Below are 14,762 nucleotides of genomic sequence, written 5' to 3'. Positions count from 1 at the left end.
TCTGGTAAATAAAGAAAATGCATGATTAAATATTACCACCACTATAAACACACATACTTTATAGAGAATAAAGGAAATTAAGAAGGAGTATGTGAGAAGGCTTGGATAGAAAAAAGGAAAGGGGGAGCTATTGTAGTTACAATCTCAAAATAATTTAAAGTATAATATGTTAAAAATAACAATAGTTGTAGGGATACTGAAAAAGGGAATCCATGCACACTGTTGGTAAGACTATTATATATTTGAGTCTCTACTGAAAATATAATAGAGGACCTTTAAGACATTAAATATCAATAACCATAATATCCATTTACCCTATCATTGACTTTTGTACAAAGGAAACAAACCAGTTATGTTAAATAAACATTGCATTCCTGTGTTAATAGCAACGCCATCACAGTGGCCATGAGATGGAAGGAATCAATGTATCCAGCAACAGTGCAAAGGTTAAAAGCAGCACAACGCACCTCAATACTGTGCAGTGATTAAAAACCACGGGGATCTTGTTCTCTGTGTCAATGCACAGAACTGGAAATAAGAAAATTAACCGAACTAAAGAAGACAAGCATTTGTAATCACAATGTAGAATTGTAAAATATCATTTTTATAAAAGTGATTAGATAGAGACTGCCAAAGACATGAATAAAAAGAGAAACGAGTAGGGGAGTTAAGAAAACATTAATCACCAGATACAAAATTATTGTTAGATTGGAGCACCAAGTTCTGGCATACTGCTGAACAGGACAGATACTTTCAATAAAAATTATGTGTTGTACATTTTTTAAAAACAAACATAGATATTGTTAAATGGTTTTACCTTAAGGGTTACTAACCAAATTGTATCATGGACTTAAAACATGAGATACCAAGAGAAAAATCACCCAACCTAAAAATTGGGTACATATTTAAAAAGAGAGCTCTTAAAGGGGGAAGCATAGACAATTGAGATACACTCAGAGAAATGTGTAACAGCCTTAGCCAACAGGAAATGCAAATCAACAATACTTTGAAATCTTAGTTTACATCTGTCAGAATGTCTAAGATCAACATAACAAGTGATACCTCAAGCTCTGGAGGACGTGGACTAAGAGGAACACTACACACTGAAGGTAGGAGCACAAATTTACACAGCCACTATGGAAATCAGTGTAGTGGTTCCTCAGTAAGAGGGACTTACTAAAGACCCTGCTATATTACTCTCAGGAATATATCTAAAGGATGCTTCAGAGTATCACAAATGCATTAGCTCAGCAGTGATCATTGCTCTCTCTTTAGAACAGCCAGAGACTGGAAACAAGATGGACCTTCCTAAACAGAAGAAATGAAGATGAAAATGTGATAATTTACACGCTGTTAATGACATCACGGAAGATGTAGAAAATGGATAGTACTACAGAAGTCACTCTGAAAATGGCAATAGATCCAGAAAGACAAATACAGTATGCATTTTCTTATTTGAGAATTAGCTGTCAAGTCAATGACATCTAAGCTTCAATCCATAGATCCACATAAGGTAGTTATAGAATAAGGGACTAGAGGTAACAGAACTTATTAGGAAAGTGAAATATAGATAAATATATTTAGGACAATTTAAGCCAGATCGGGCTACAGAGAAACACTTGGTCCCTGTGCTAGAAAAGGGAGAAAAAGAAAGAAAACAATGATCTATCCCATTCATAGAACTGCTCTTCCTGTGACTGATGATTTGCCCTGATCTGAGTAACAGTAAGTACAAACTCATGAGATAGGAGCTTGGTTCTGCTCATGGATAGACTCTTAGTCTCAAGAACTGTGTCTGGAACATAGCAGCCCCTAATTCACTGCACAAATCTTCGAGTTGGTGAATCATACATTTCATAGAATAACAGTTCCTACAGGGGACTGTAGATAAAATATTTAAACACATTACCATAAACCTTCCATATTCAAAGTTCAGCTTCGAAATTACAGCTTTGATTTTCCATCACATAAATATGGGTAGATTTATTTTTCCCAGGCTGAAATGGTTATGCTAGCCATCTGTCTAAAATGTCTGTTGAGAACATCCAAGATGACTTATCAGCTTTTGATTCCACAGTGGTAACCGAAGTCAATATATAATTTAGACTCAGTAGAAGTAACTGGCTTTGTTTTATGAAGCTGCATCCGAGAATTATCATGCCTAATTGGAGAGTGGGGAATAGTTTGGCATTGGTTTTATTTATTTATTTAATTATAGTGTTTATTGTTAGCCTACAAAGAACCTTGCTTAGATAATTTGTTCTTAAATTTCTTATTTATGTGTTAGTAAATGGAATATGGCTAACATTACTCATCTACAGAGCATCATGCCACTTTTGATGTTAGCAGTTTTCAGTTGACATCCCGTCAAGAACAAAGATTAGGTTTTCATAATTTTCATTGGAAGTGCTATGAACAAAACAAGATCATTAAGTTCTTTAATGTTAGCCATCACTTTCACTCACTTAAGATATGAAGTTAGATAACTCAATGCTATCCACTATATTAGTGGAAACAACTGAGTAGAATCACAGATATGAAACCTACACATTAAATGTTCTTCATGACCAAAGATATGATTGTCTAAACCAAGCTTGGATTTTATTGCCTATGCTCAGTACAAATCATAATAATGAAGTAAAAAAATGATGTAACGTTGGAAGATAGATCCAAGAGAATATCAAGTTGTTTTTTTCAAGTTTGTAACAATGTCCTTGAAACAATTCCACACTAACATTATTGATATTGTGAAAGGGAATAGGTTGCCTGACTGCCTGACATACAGACAATGGAAAAGTGTACCATTAGTCAACTTGGAACAATGTATATAACAGCAGATCCACAACTGCTTTATTGTAATTATGACTTTTCTATCAACATGATCATATCAATGTTGATTGGTACAGAGACTTGTAAACATGCAAATATATATAAAATGCTAAACTTAAAAAATCATATAAAAGCAAATATTGGCACAGAATTCTAATTGTTAATTTTTTTTTAATTTGGTGCTTTCATGTATGTTTAGCCTTCTTCTGACAGAGAGAGATAGAGCGAGACAGAGAGAGACAGAGAGCGAGACAGATAAAGAGAGAGAGACAGTGAGAGAGACAGAGAGAGACCACAGAATTTCCCATGTGTGTGGATATTAGATTACAACATACATAATTAGGTTTTTGCCTGCCAACACGGTTAATTGACAATAAATCACAAGGTAGTACAGTTCAAAACTAAAGAGACAGGACCCATGTCATAATCATACATTAAAGTAACATGTTGAAAGACAAAAAGAAGAAATTCTTTTGTTGTTTGTTGCTCCACAGCAGAATTTTTTTGGGATTTCTATGTGTGGGGCTGTGTGCCCCAGTCATACCAGCCAAAGGAAATCCAGGGGCCTCAGTGTGATTTGTGGGGGTAGAGTGCAGCTGCAGCTCATCGCTACAAACGACTCTTTAAAACAGATCCCATTGCATCAAATGACATCATAATTTAGATTTATATCACTGAATGACTACTGAAATATTGATTTAGTTTTCAAGGTACTTTTCCTGGTGAAGCACCTGTAACAATTGTCTTCAATGTGTCACTCAGGCATCTGGAGGAGTCCCAAAAACATTTCAGGGAGTCTGTGAGCTTGAGACTATTTTCATAATAACACTAAAACTTTATAGCCTTTTCACTTGCAGCATCCCAGAAGTATGAAATGGGGTTTTACAGAGGGCACAGGACACATTATAATGTTGCACAATGTGCTGTGTTAATATTTGGATTCTTTTGCATCATTCTGGAGTTAAAATGAAGAGAAATAACTGAACATGGGTATTGAAAATAGCTGATACTCCCTTAAATTTCTAATTAAAATAGAATCTAACACACATTAAAATGGCTGATTATTTGGTCCCTTCTTTTCACCACACTGTTGAGAACATATGGGGAAATCATTATATGTTATCTAATATTATATATATATATATATATATATATATATATATATATATATATATATATATGTAGTATTCATATACATATGTGTATGCATATAAATATAAAGAGAAAGGAGAGTAGTATGGAGAAATAGGCAATATGTTTAGAGACCAAGTATATTCTCAATGATGTATATACTCTAGTTTAATATTTTATATTTTATTCATCTATCAATTAAATCATGTTTATGGGAGCCCAGGTTTTATATGAGTGCTGGAATATTCATTCAGGTCCTTATGTATGCACACCAAGTGCTCCTAACTACTGATGCTTGTGTTCAGCTTCTAGTTTTTTTTTAATTTTCAACATAATTAGCTGATATAATTTCTTCAGTACTCTATTTATTTTGCTTGACTCACACAGAGACATTTGAAATAACTGACTCAAATGTGGTGTGATTTTGTTTGCTTGTTTGATTTCTCTCTACCTAAAGGCAACAACACAGAGAATGGAAGGGTCAAAGAATCAGTGGAAACATGGAGTGGGACTATTACATTGTAGAAAATATAGACACTATGCAAAAATATCTTAAGTATTACTTAAGTAGCATGTGATGTTTGAAATGAGTTCATTATGTTTATACAAAACGTATGCCTCTTGAATAAGTTTAGGTATTTTAAAAGAAAAAAGTCATTGAATAATAAGCCAAAAAAAAAAAAAAAATAGCATCCAAGACAGATAGAAAGTTTTTTGTTACAAACAGAAATAAATAAATGTAATTTTATATATAGTTTTTTGTTGTGATAATACATTTTTATCTCATTCAAGTGTATTCACCCAATTATTTTGCTTGAATATCTTTATACTGATGCTATTTGACACATTCTCTGCTTATATTTCACAAAGAGGAGCTCTCGTATTTTCATTTAAACTAAATCTCCAGTCAGTACACTTTTCCACAGAGCTGCTCAGAATGGCAACTCAGCTGTTTTGACATGTTTACATTAAAAACAACGTCCGACAACTTTATAATCATACTCATCTTAAGAGTAAATCATAAAATTACTGAACTAAACAAAACTCGTTATTGGAGATTAAGTCAATGATTTTGATATTACTGGAGACATGCAGATGCTTCTCTAAAGGAAGCTGGGACCCCCATGGGTATTTGATTGAGCAACTGTGTGTGGGATGGGCATGGATCCACTTGGCTGGTGTGGTTAGCAAGAATCTTCCTACACTGAAATTTCCAAACAAATCCCCTTAGCATTTTTAAGCAGAAGGGATCCATAAGAATATTGACATGGTAGTTACTCCCTTCTTGACTCCTTCCTTCTTTCCTAAAAAGACTAATATATGGCCCTCCACTGCCTCTAGCCCTCACAAAAAAGTCAAAACCAGTAAGATGAAGGAAAGCAGATTACTATTTTTGCCAGACCCTCTCAGTGTCCTACCAAGCAGTCATTCTGTAGAGTATTGTAAGATCAATAAAAGGACTGAAGGAGCTGAAGGGCTTTGAAACCCCATAGGGAGAACAACAATATCAACAACCAGACCCACTCTCCCCCACTCCATGTGTACTCTTTGGATGGTGGTTTAGTCCCATAGCTCCAGCTGCATATGAAGCAGAGGATGGCCTTGTTGGACATCAATGGGAGGAGGTTTCTGGAGGGAAAACCGGGAAAGGGAATAGCATTCAAAATGTAAATAAATATAATATCCAATAAAAATATGAAAACAAAACAAAAATAATAAAATTGAGATCAAGGATGCTCACATCTAATGAGACATTATACATGACAGAAAAAATAGAGCATGACTCAAGAGCTAGCTTATACTGTATATGTGTGTGTGTGTGTGTGTGTTTGAGTATACATCTGTTAGATGTGCTTTATTAAACCTGGAAGTATTCTTCTGAACAACAGTTGTTCCAGGAACACTACAAGCAGTGGATCTTTTTCTAAACTGGTACAATTTTAAAGAGCCATGGAACCTTATCAGAGACATCTTCAGAGGGCTAAGCAGTAGTGAGGAGAAGGAAGTCATTTCTTGGGATGATAAGTAAATGTTTTTCTTTATTACGTGTTTTTTCCTCAGATGAGAGTGTGGTCAGAAATATGATTTTGAACTTGTGTTTGTAAAACCTGTATTGTGTGATGTTTGTAGAGAGCACAGAAGCATCAAGGAAGACTATGGAAGATATGAACTTCAAATATTTAAAAATAACAAAATAGTTTTTTAAAAAAAAACCCTCAGAGAATGTATGATAACTGCCTCTTAAAGTTAGTTCAATCAGAAAGGGTGAGTAAAATGTCAGTAATTTAGACCTGTGGAAACCTTGCTGTGTTGAGTAAAGGTTTATTAGACCAGGTATGTTATTTCACAATTATAATAGTTATTTGGTTTTTAAAATGTAACTTATCCATTTTTCACCAAATAAGTGATATTTACTGAGAGATGTTTCCATCTCTGGAAAATATAACTGACACATGATTTTGTTTTATTTGCTAGTTGATTAATCACGCTCATATCTATAATATTGGAAATCTAGTAACAATGGAAATCCCCATCACTCACTCTGGTTGTGTACGCAGCTTCAGGGTCATCTTCTAGCACCCGAGAGAGTCCAAAGTCAGACACTTTACACACCAAGTTACTGTTGATCAAGATGTTCCGAGCAGCAAGGTCCCGGTGGACATAGCCCATATCGGAGAGGTACTTCATACCCGATGCTATCCCACGGAGCATTCCCACAAGCTGGATGACTGTGAACTGGGCATCATGTTTCTGAAATGCATTTGTAATACAGACTAAGATGTGTTTTTTTTTTTTATTTCATGAGTTTATATGCCAACATTTTTCACTATCAACTCTGTACAGTTTGACTAAAGTATTTAAGACTATCCTTATCTGCAAACGAATGAATGCATAGCGAAGACAAAATTGATCGTGGTTGCATTACCCAGTACTCTACAATAAAAATCAGGATTAAGTACAAAAGTAGGACTGTCTTGACCTTTGTTTAATACTCAAGTTCATTCTCAAGAACAAATATTAATAAAAAATTAAATAGCATAGATATTTCAAGATGATAGCTATTTGATTTAAAATTTACTATTCTCTCTTGATTAAAATTTTAACAATCATCATAAACAATTAATTATGAGAAAAATGGGTTTGCCCAAATTTTATGTTCTGGCGTAACACTGAGCTATAGCTAATCAAAGAAAATATGATGAAAGACAAAGTCTTAGAGTCCTGGATGAAAAACCTTTTAATATATTTATATTTAAATAGTAATATGTAATTTATATTGTATGGATAATGCATGATTATATCATATTTAAAGTACCCAATTTTGAAAACCCTTCTAAAATATATAAATAATCTTTCTTTCTAAAATTACATATAATTTATTAATATGAAAGTTATTATTTCTACTTCTTATAAAATTTACGAATTTCAATTAACCAATGTATTTTATATGTCTGTATATTAGTCTATCTGTAATCTACACCAATTTGTAAAACACTAAAAAGACCTTGTGAACAGTGTAAATATCTTTTGTTATTTCCTGAAATCAAGTTATTTGAAAGTCTTGAAGATTTTACATTTCTCTAACATATTTGTTGAAGTAAATTAAACTGTAGCATGTAAAATACATTCAAAATGTAAACATTAAAATTAAAAATGTTATGACCAAAATTAGATCTCTCAGCTAAGAATAGGTATACTTTACCGTTTCATCAAACACCTGATATCTGATTAGGCAGTATTATCTGAGGTCGAGCCGGGTTAATTAACAAGAAGGGCAAAGGACTATTTCCTTCTTATATAAATTTTATTTATATGTGGCTTTAGGATCATTTTTCAATCTTTAAATTTATTTTGAAGGTGTAATTTGGGGTAATGCAAAGCCTTACCATTTTTTATAAATTTGTTTAAATACAAAACATTCACATTTAGAGGTAAAAGATGAAGATACAATTTTATAGTTTTCCCTTTGCTAAGTCATCTTAGTCTATTTAACTTCTCCCTGGAAATTTGTCACCAAAATACTTAGTTCAATATTAGAAGACATATAATATTTTCTATGACTCACTTGTCAATATATATGTTTATAAAAAATATAACAGAAACACATAAATTCTGTAAATATAATATTTTACTCACACGTAAGAAACTGTCCAGGGAACCATTCTCCATGTATTCTGTGACAATCATCACTGGCTTACCTGAACATATAATGAATACGTGTATCAGCACACTTCACTGGTATCAAGCTAAGAACTTTGACATATCTAATATACATAGGCAACATTTTTGTCCTCCAAACACTACAATGTTGTAATAACACTCATGTTTCAAAATAAAATGCAAAAAAATACAGACTAGGCTCTAGAAAAAAGGTTCCACAACCTACTTTATTAAATTACTTATGGCCGTGTTTTCCAGCCATAAAATATCCAAGTGTACCTCTTTATTTTTCTGCTTCTAAGGTTTTATTGAGAATCAAGCATTTTGTTTTCACCCTCATTGTTTTAGTTTCATTTATGTTTCTGTGAAAAAACTACCTTGACAAAAATCAAATCATGTTAATAATTAAACTGGTGAGTTACTTCACAATTAAGAGCTGAGAGATAGTGAATGCATGTGTATCAAGACTCAGCTCATTGATTTTTTTTTTTTTTTTTTATGAAGTTCAGGACATGAACCTAAGGAATGATCCCAATTACTTTAGGCTAAGTCTTTCACCATCTAGAAGCGCAATCAAGACAATCTCCCACAGAGAGGACCTCAGCTCAGGCCAATTAGATAATTTCTTGAGACCCTCTTCACAAATGATTTTTGACTGTAGAAGAATGACAAAACCAATCACCAGAATGCGACTGCTCAATGGTTTAGTACTCACTTATCTTCTCAGTAGCATTTATAGAGCACTAGGATGTGGGTCAGATTCTTTTTAAATCATTTTACTGAATATTCTCTGTACTTACATTTCAAATGTTATCCCCTTACCCTCCTATTCCCTCTCCCAATCACACTCTCCAGCTTAGTGCCTGGGCATTACACTGGGAAAACATGCCTTCACTGGATGAAAAGACTTTTCTCTCATTGGTACCAGACAATGCTCTCCTCTGATACATATATAACTGGGGCCATGGGTACACATTGGTTGGTAATTTTGTCTCTGGGAATTCTGGAGAGTTTGGTCGTTTGATATTGTTGTTCTTCCCATGATGTTGCAGACCCTTTCAACTCCTTCAGTCCTTTTTCTAGCTCCTTCGTTGGGGTCCTTGTGTTCAGTCCCATGGTTAGCTGCAAGCTTCCTCAGCTATATCAGTATGGCTCTACCAGAGCTTCTGAGGAGACATTCCTATCTGGTTCCTGCCAGTAAGCACTTCTATCAGCAATAGTGCTTGTGTTTGGTGGGTGTATTTGGGACGGATCCCCATTTGAGGCAGTCTTTGATTAATCTTTTCTTCCATCCCTGCTCCTCTATTTGACCTTGTAATTCCTCCAGTGAGGATTTTGTGTTCTCCCTAGTTTCCTTGCCTTTGGTTTTTAATGACAATCTGCCTATAGTTTCACTTTCATATAACAAAATATTTTATCTACTCTTTTATGGTTAAATTCAAGTCTAGCAAACCCAGGTTAAGTTTGAACTGGAAGTTCTTCAGAGTCCTTGAGAGTAGAACAGACTCTGGTCAAAAAATCACATCCATCTAATTACATGACGCAGTAAGTAAGTTCCCTTCAAAGCATGTTATCAGAATAGAAATCCATTCATTGAGTTGGTTTGTTTTGGTTTTGTTTTCTTAATTCTTTCTCCCCAGTCTTCATATACATTATTTACCTTCATATCTATTAATTTCAATTATTTTAATAATATGGGGCCTGTTTTATATTTTTCCTTCCTGATGGTGTTAGTTATCTTTAAATTTTAGGACTGGCAGTCGTGTAGTCTAGATGTGTTTTGAACTCACTATGCAGTATAGCCTGCCAGTGAACTTCTGATCCTTGACTTCCTTCCTTCTGTCTGGTGAGTGTTCCTCCTAAACACATCTGCCATATCCTGTCTGTCCAGTGATCAGACACTAGGCTTCATGAATGCTGGGAAGCATTCTATCACTTAAGCTACCCTCTCAGTTAGCTTGCCTTTTTTTTTTTTTTTTTTTTTTTTTTTTTTTTTTAACCTCACTCGGGATGATATTCTCTAGATGCATCCATTTTTTTGACCATACAAATTACTTTCTTTTCTTGACCCTTTCCCTTTATAGATGTAAATCAACACCATACACTGAATCAGTATGGTATAAACTATTCTTCCATTATTTATAATTTTGATATATGTTAAGAATTTAATTAAATTAAATAGCCTATTTTCATTAATGTGTTGAGTTATTTACAATGTTTAGTGCCCCATCAATGTATCTGTTTTATTTAACCATATCTTCTGTTTCTCAGATCTTAGCTAAACCTTAGTTTTACAAGTTTCAAGAAGAAATGCAAGCTTTACTGGTGTTATAGAAGCATTGTATTCTAAGATACTTTACTTCCACCCCTGTCTTTTTTTAAAGTACATGAATGATTTAAGAAATAAATGAAGGAAGAATAAGCATGCTTATTCTAAGTCTCTACAGATCATTATCAGGGTCTGTGCTCCTTCCTAATACAATTCTGGGAGAATGATATGCTACCAAACCTGAGTGCATGCTTCAAAAGTAGTTGAAGAAACTCTGCTTCATTTGGCTGGTTGCTGCTTTTGTATACCATTCAGCTCTTTGCTTATCATGAATTTCCTCTGGCTTTCAGCCTTATGGCCATTTCATTTCTCATTAGCATGTCTTGTAAAAAGTTTGGCAAGGGAAATAAAAGTAGCTAAGAAGTCAAACCAGTCAATTAAGCCATAGCCCCATGACCATCCAGAAATGAGATCAGGCTGCCTTTAGCTCTTCTAATTTAGGTATTTGTAAACACTTCAGTTAAGATAGGCAAGTCTGGAAATGTGCTTTGCATTAAGTTCAAAGATCCAGCAACCTAAATGTACAGACAAAGAACAAACAGAATCACTTGGAGAGCAATATCCTTACTTAAGTTTCCTTTGTGATCTTGATAACTATGCTTAAAGAACAATGACTCCAGAGTAGTGGTGAGACTTTGCTGCAGCATGCATTAAATGTAGTGGGAAATGATCTACAAAACACCAGCTCATCTGCACGTTATGCAGTGTGCTGATACTGAAGTTTGCACAACCCATCCTGTGTGCTTTGATTAGCACATGCCACAGTCTACTTTATCAAAATGAGGCCTGTGTCATTTATTGTCACTAGAGATCCCAACACACATCTTTGGATATGTAATAAGCCACAGAGGAAAAGCTAGCATATGACTGGCCAAAATCATCGAGGCAAATTTCACAGTAGAGTTTTGCTTCCACTCCTGAATTTATTAAGTATGCAAAGAAAACAAAAGAATACCTATCACAATGAAACAGTAAAGAACCAAGCCAGTCTGTTATAAGAAGTTTACTTTCCCAATTATCCACAGTAGCTCAAAGATATTGGAAGTTACTTAATCACTGCCTAATGACAACATCTAAGAATTCCAGATTACGGTCTGCATATTGATGACTATAATTATCATAGGCTCTATTTTCATAAAACCAAGAGTTAGATGCAGTATTGTAGGCAGATTAAATCATATTGTCTTTTAAATTTTCTATTCTTGGTTTGAAATTTAAAATATTTACATTCAAATTTAAAATAGTTTCCAATATTAGAATGTTAAAGAAAATGCTAGCTGTCCGCAAACAATATCAATTATTTCTAACATAATAGACTGCTAGTTCTAGTCTTGAACACCCTGTTTGTTTTGAGACAGAGCCTTGCTAAGTGCCCCTGGCTGGCCTTAAACTAATGGCCTTCTTCTTGTATCAGCATCTTGTATGAATGGTTACTGCTGTGTAATGTGTGGCTCTTTAAGCACACTTTTATATATGAGTGTGATATAAAGTAAAAACCATTGCTAATGCAGTAATCTACTAATGCATGTGCTAATGGCAGCAGATTAATTCCATTTGAGATAAGATTTAACTTCACAGCCAAGCAGCAAACCAGTGACAATTGTGGAGGTCATGTATGTGATTATATGTGATTGGAGTTTGGCTAAGTTGGTCCCTACTTTTTATATATTGAGTCTGAAAGTCTAGTTCCAAGCATTCCTCATGAAGCACACTTGCCACCTTGATGCTAAGTCATCCAGTGCTGCTGCTATTAAAGTGTACATGTTCTACCTTAAAAATAGATGTGTAGGAAACATGTGCATTTTCATTGGTGTGTACATCTGCACAAATTCTCTAAGAGGCCTGGCATCAATTTTTGGTTTGTTCTTCTATTGCTATCTGCCTACATATTTTGTAACAGAATCTATTCACTGACCCCAAAACTCACTACTGACACTAGAATGAAATATCAGCAAGCTTTGGGGATCCACCTGTCTCTACTTCACCTTCCCTTTACCACAAGGACCGAGTTAACAGTTGTGCACTCTGCCTGGTCCAGTTTTTACACGGTGCCCAGGATCTACACCCAGGTCGTCATCTTTGTTCGCTAGCACTTTACCCAATAAGCCAGGTCTCCAGTCCATTAAACTTATATGTTTTCTATATATGATATGTAAAATAATCTTTTAATTTAGCATAGTTTATTTCTGGAGATATTAGTACCCTTTTTCTTTTTAAAAATGTTGCAAATATTTTAAATTATTAAGCAAGCCACTTTGAACTCTAAGAATAACTAAACTTGGGCAATATATGTTACATTAATGTCAATATTTAAAAAATTTTTCACTCCTCTTTTTTATATTGGTAGAGATGGCTTTATAATGCTATTACTAAATTTTATTCTGCATTACTATGATGAGCTATTTTACTCTATGATCATAATTTCTTAATATGATAACAGAGTTACTATAATATACTAAGTCTCTCTCTCTCTCTCTCTCTCTCTCTCTCTCTCTCTCTCTCTCTCTCTCTGTGTGTGTGTGTGTGTGTGTGTGTGTGTGTGTGTGCAGTGTATACAATTCTTTTAAGTACAAAGTTACTTTGGTGTTCCACACCTTTAATCCCATTACTTGGGAGGCAAAGGCAGGTGAATTCTGTGACTTCGAGGCCAGTCTGGTATACAGAGTGAGACACTTAGGCCTGCACCAAAAAGCCCTGTTTCAAAAAATCAACCAACGACCCTAACAACAAATAAATTCAATTTTGATGTGAATTAATGCTCTTTGAAATGCAAATATCAGGTGTCAGGAGATCATGCTCCCATAAATTTAATATGTTCACATAGTCTCATGTTATTAATTATTTGAGAATTGCATTCAATGTATTTTCATCACATTAACTTGTCCCTCTTCACACTATGCTAACTTTGTGTCTTTCTTTTACTTTTATGTTTAAATCATCAATATGTGATTTTTTTAAAAATCACATCCTGTTGAATATGTGATCCTCCACTGGAACATTGTTCAACTACAAGAGTCCGTACCAGCAATCATGGTTCCCCTGTCCCAGAAACTATCATTCCTGAATTTTAATCATAGTTGAGACTCCATGCCATCTCCCATCTCTATGATGGAGTTTTGCCTGACTTGACCTTCTGCAGATTGTATACAGGCTGCCGTAAATGCTGTGAGTTCATATGGACTGAAAGCATGTTTTACATGTAGTCATCAACCACTCTGGCTCTTACAGTCTTTCTGCAGGTCCACAAAGATCTCAGAGGAAGGGTGTGACAGAGGTGACCCACTTGTGCCTGACCTTTCTGCACTCTCTGTCTTTACATATGACCAGTTCTGTGTTACTGGGTTCATCATCATCTTCACAAATTGCATTTAGTCTTTCAATATTTAATCTTTCAAAATGCTGGGATACCATGGTGTTTATATAAATAAGAAAACTGTGCAACACGAATTCCATGGTATTTCCAATTCAGCCATGCAAGAGACATTGGTGAACAGTAAAAAATAAAATAACCCAAATTCTTTAAACATGTAAAGCATCATTCCTTTCTTAATTTCCCTTATATATACTCTAGGACCTTTCTGGTTATATCACATGGCATGCAGATATATGAGTCTTGACTCAATTGCCAATTCGCATGTCATATTTTTCTTGCATCATCAATATCTTCCCTTCCTATAACTGGTAAAATATATACCATGTACATACTGGGCATATCATAAGAAATACAGTACCAGAGGAAGCACAGAAGAGACATTAAGAGAGCAGCAACTGAGGTAATGAAGAATTGTATTGTCACTTACATATGACATCTTCTAACCATGCTCTCTCATCTAATGTAAAGTGAATAGAAATATCTAAGCGTTCTGTGCAATACAGACATTCAAAGGGACACATAAGAAATCCCTTAATGCACTGTCCACAGTATCGCTCATCACGCAAGACTGCATATTAAACATGCAGTAAATCTTTTAGATGCTGCAATTTTTTTTCAATTTCTAGAAAATAGTTCGAGGGTAAAATGTACCATTACATTTTTTTAAATGCTACTAGGTAAAATTTTGCCAATGGTAATTACTGTTGGAGCCCGAGCATCAGTTAACTAATGGCGTGATGGCAGAAATATCAAACATTTGCTGAAACTAAGTTCCATCCTTTTGAACTTCAGTAAAATTGATAACACATGTTAGTACCTAGCTGTGCTCAGAGCGGGCCACAGCTTTCTGCTACTTTGAAGATCAGAGACTCTATCACCTTCTCCTGTTCACGGCCATCAGGCTCAACAAGTGCCTCGCCATTAACATTGTTTATGGCT

The 14,762-nt window shown here is 34.6% G+C and overlaps 1 protein-coding gene across 2 annotated transcripts in view; it reads right to left on the bottom strand.

Moving 5' to 3' along the window:
* The window catches only part of EPHA3 (EPH receptor A3), a gene marked incomplete at both ends in the record, with an annotated part of 288,133 nt that overhangs the window by 27,344 nt on the left and 246,027 nt on the right, over positions 1–14,762 (bottom strand). For both annotated transcript variants that reach the window (XM_080919002.1, XM_080919003.1), the window contains 2 exons: positions 6,502–6,711; positions 8,098–8,159. In XM_080919002.1, the coding sequence (XP_080775128.1) occupies positions 6,502–6,711; positions 8,098–8,159 (272 nt within the window). The remainder of the gene's footprint in view (positions 1–6,501; positions 6,712–8,097; positions 8,160–14,762) is intronic.

The sequence above is a fragment of the Micromys minutus genome (assembly GCF_963924665.1).
Source record: "Micromys minutus genome assembly, chromosome: 7".
Lineage (NCBI taxonomy): Eukaryota > Metazoa > Chordata > Mammalia > Rodentia > Muridae > Micromys > Micromys minutus.
The sequence above is the reverse complement of the archived record's forward strand: the minus strand, read 5'-3'. Positions and strand labels throughout refer to the sequence as shown.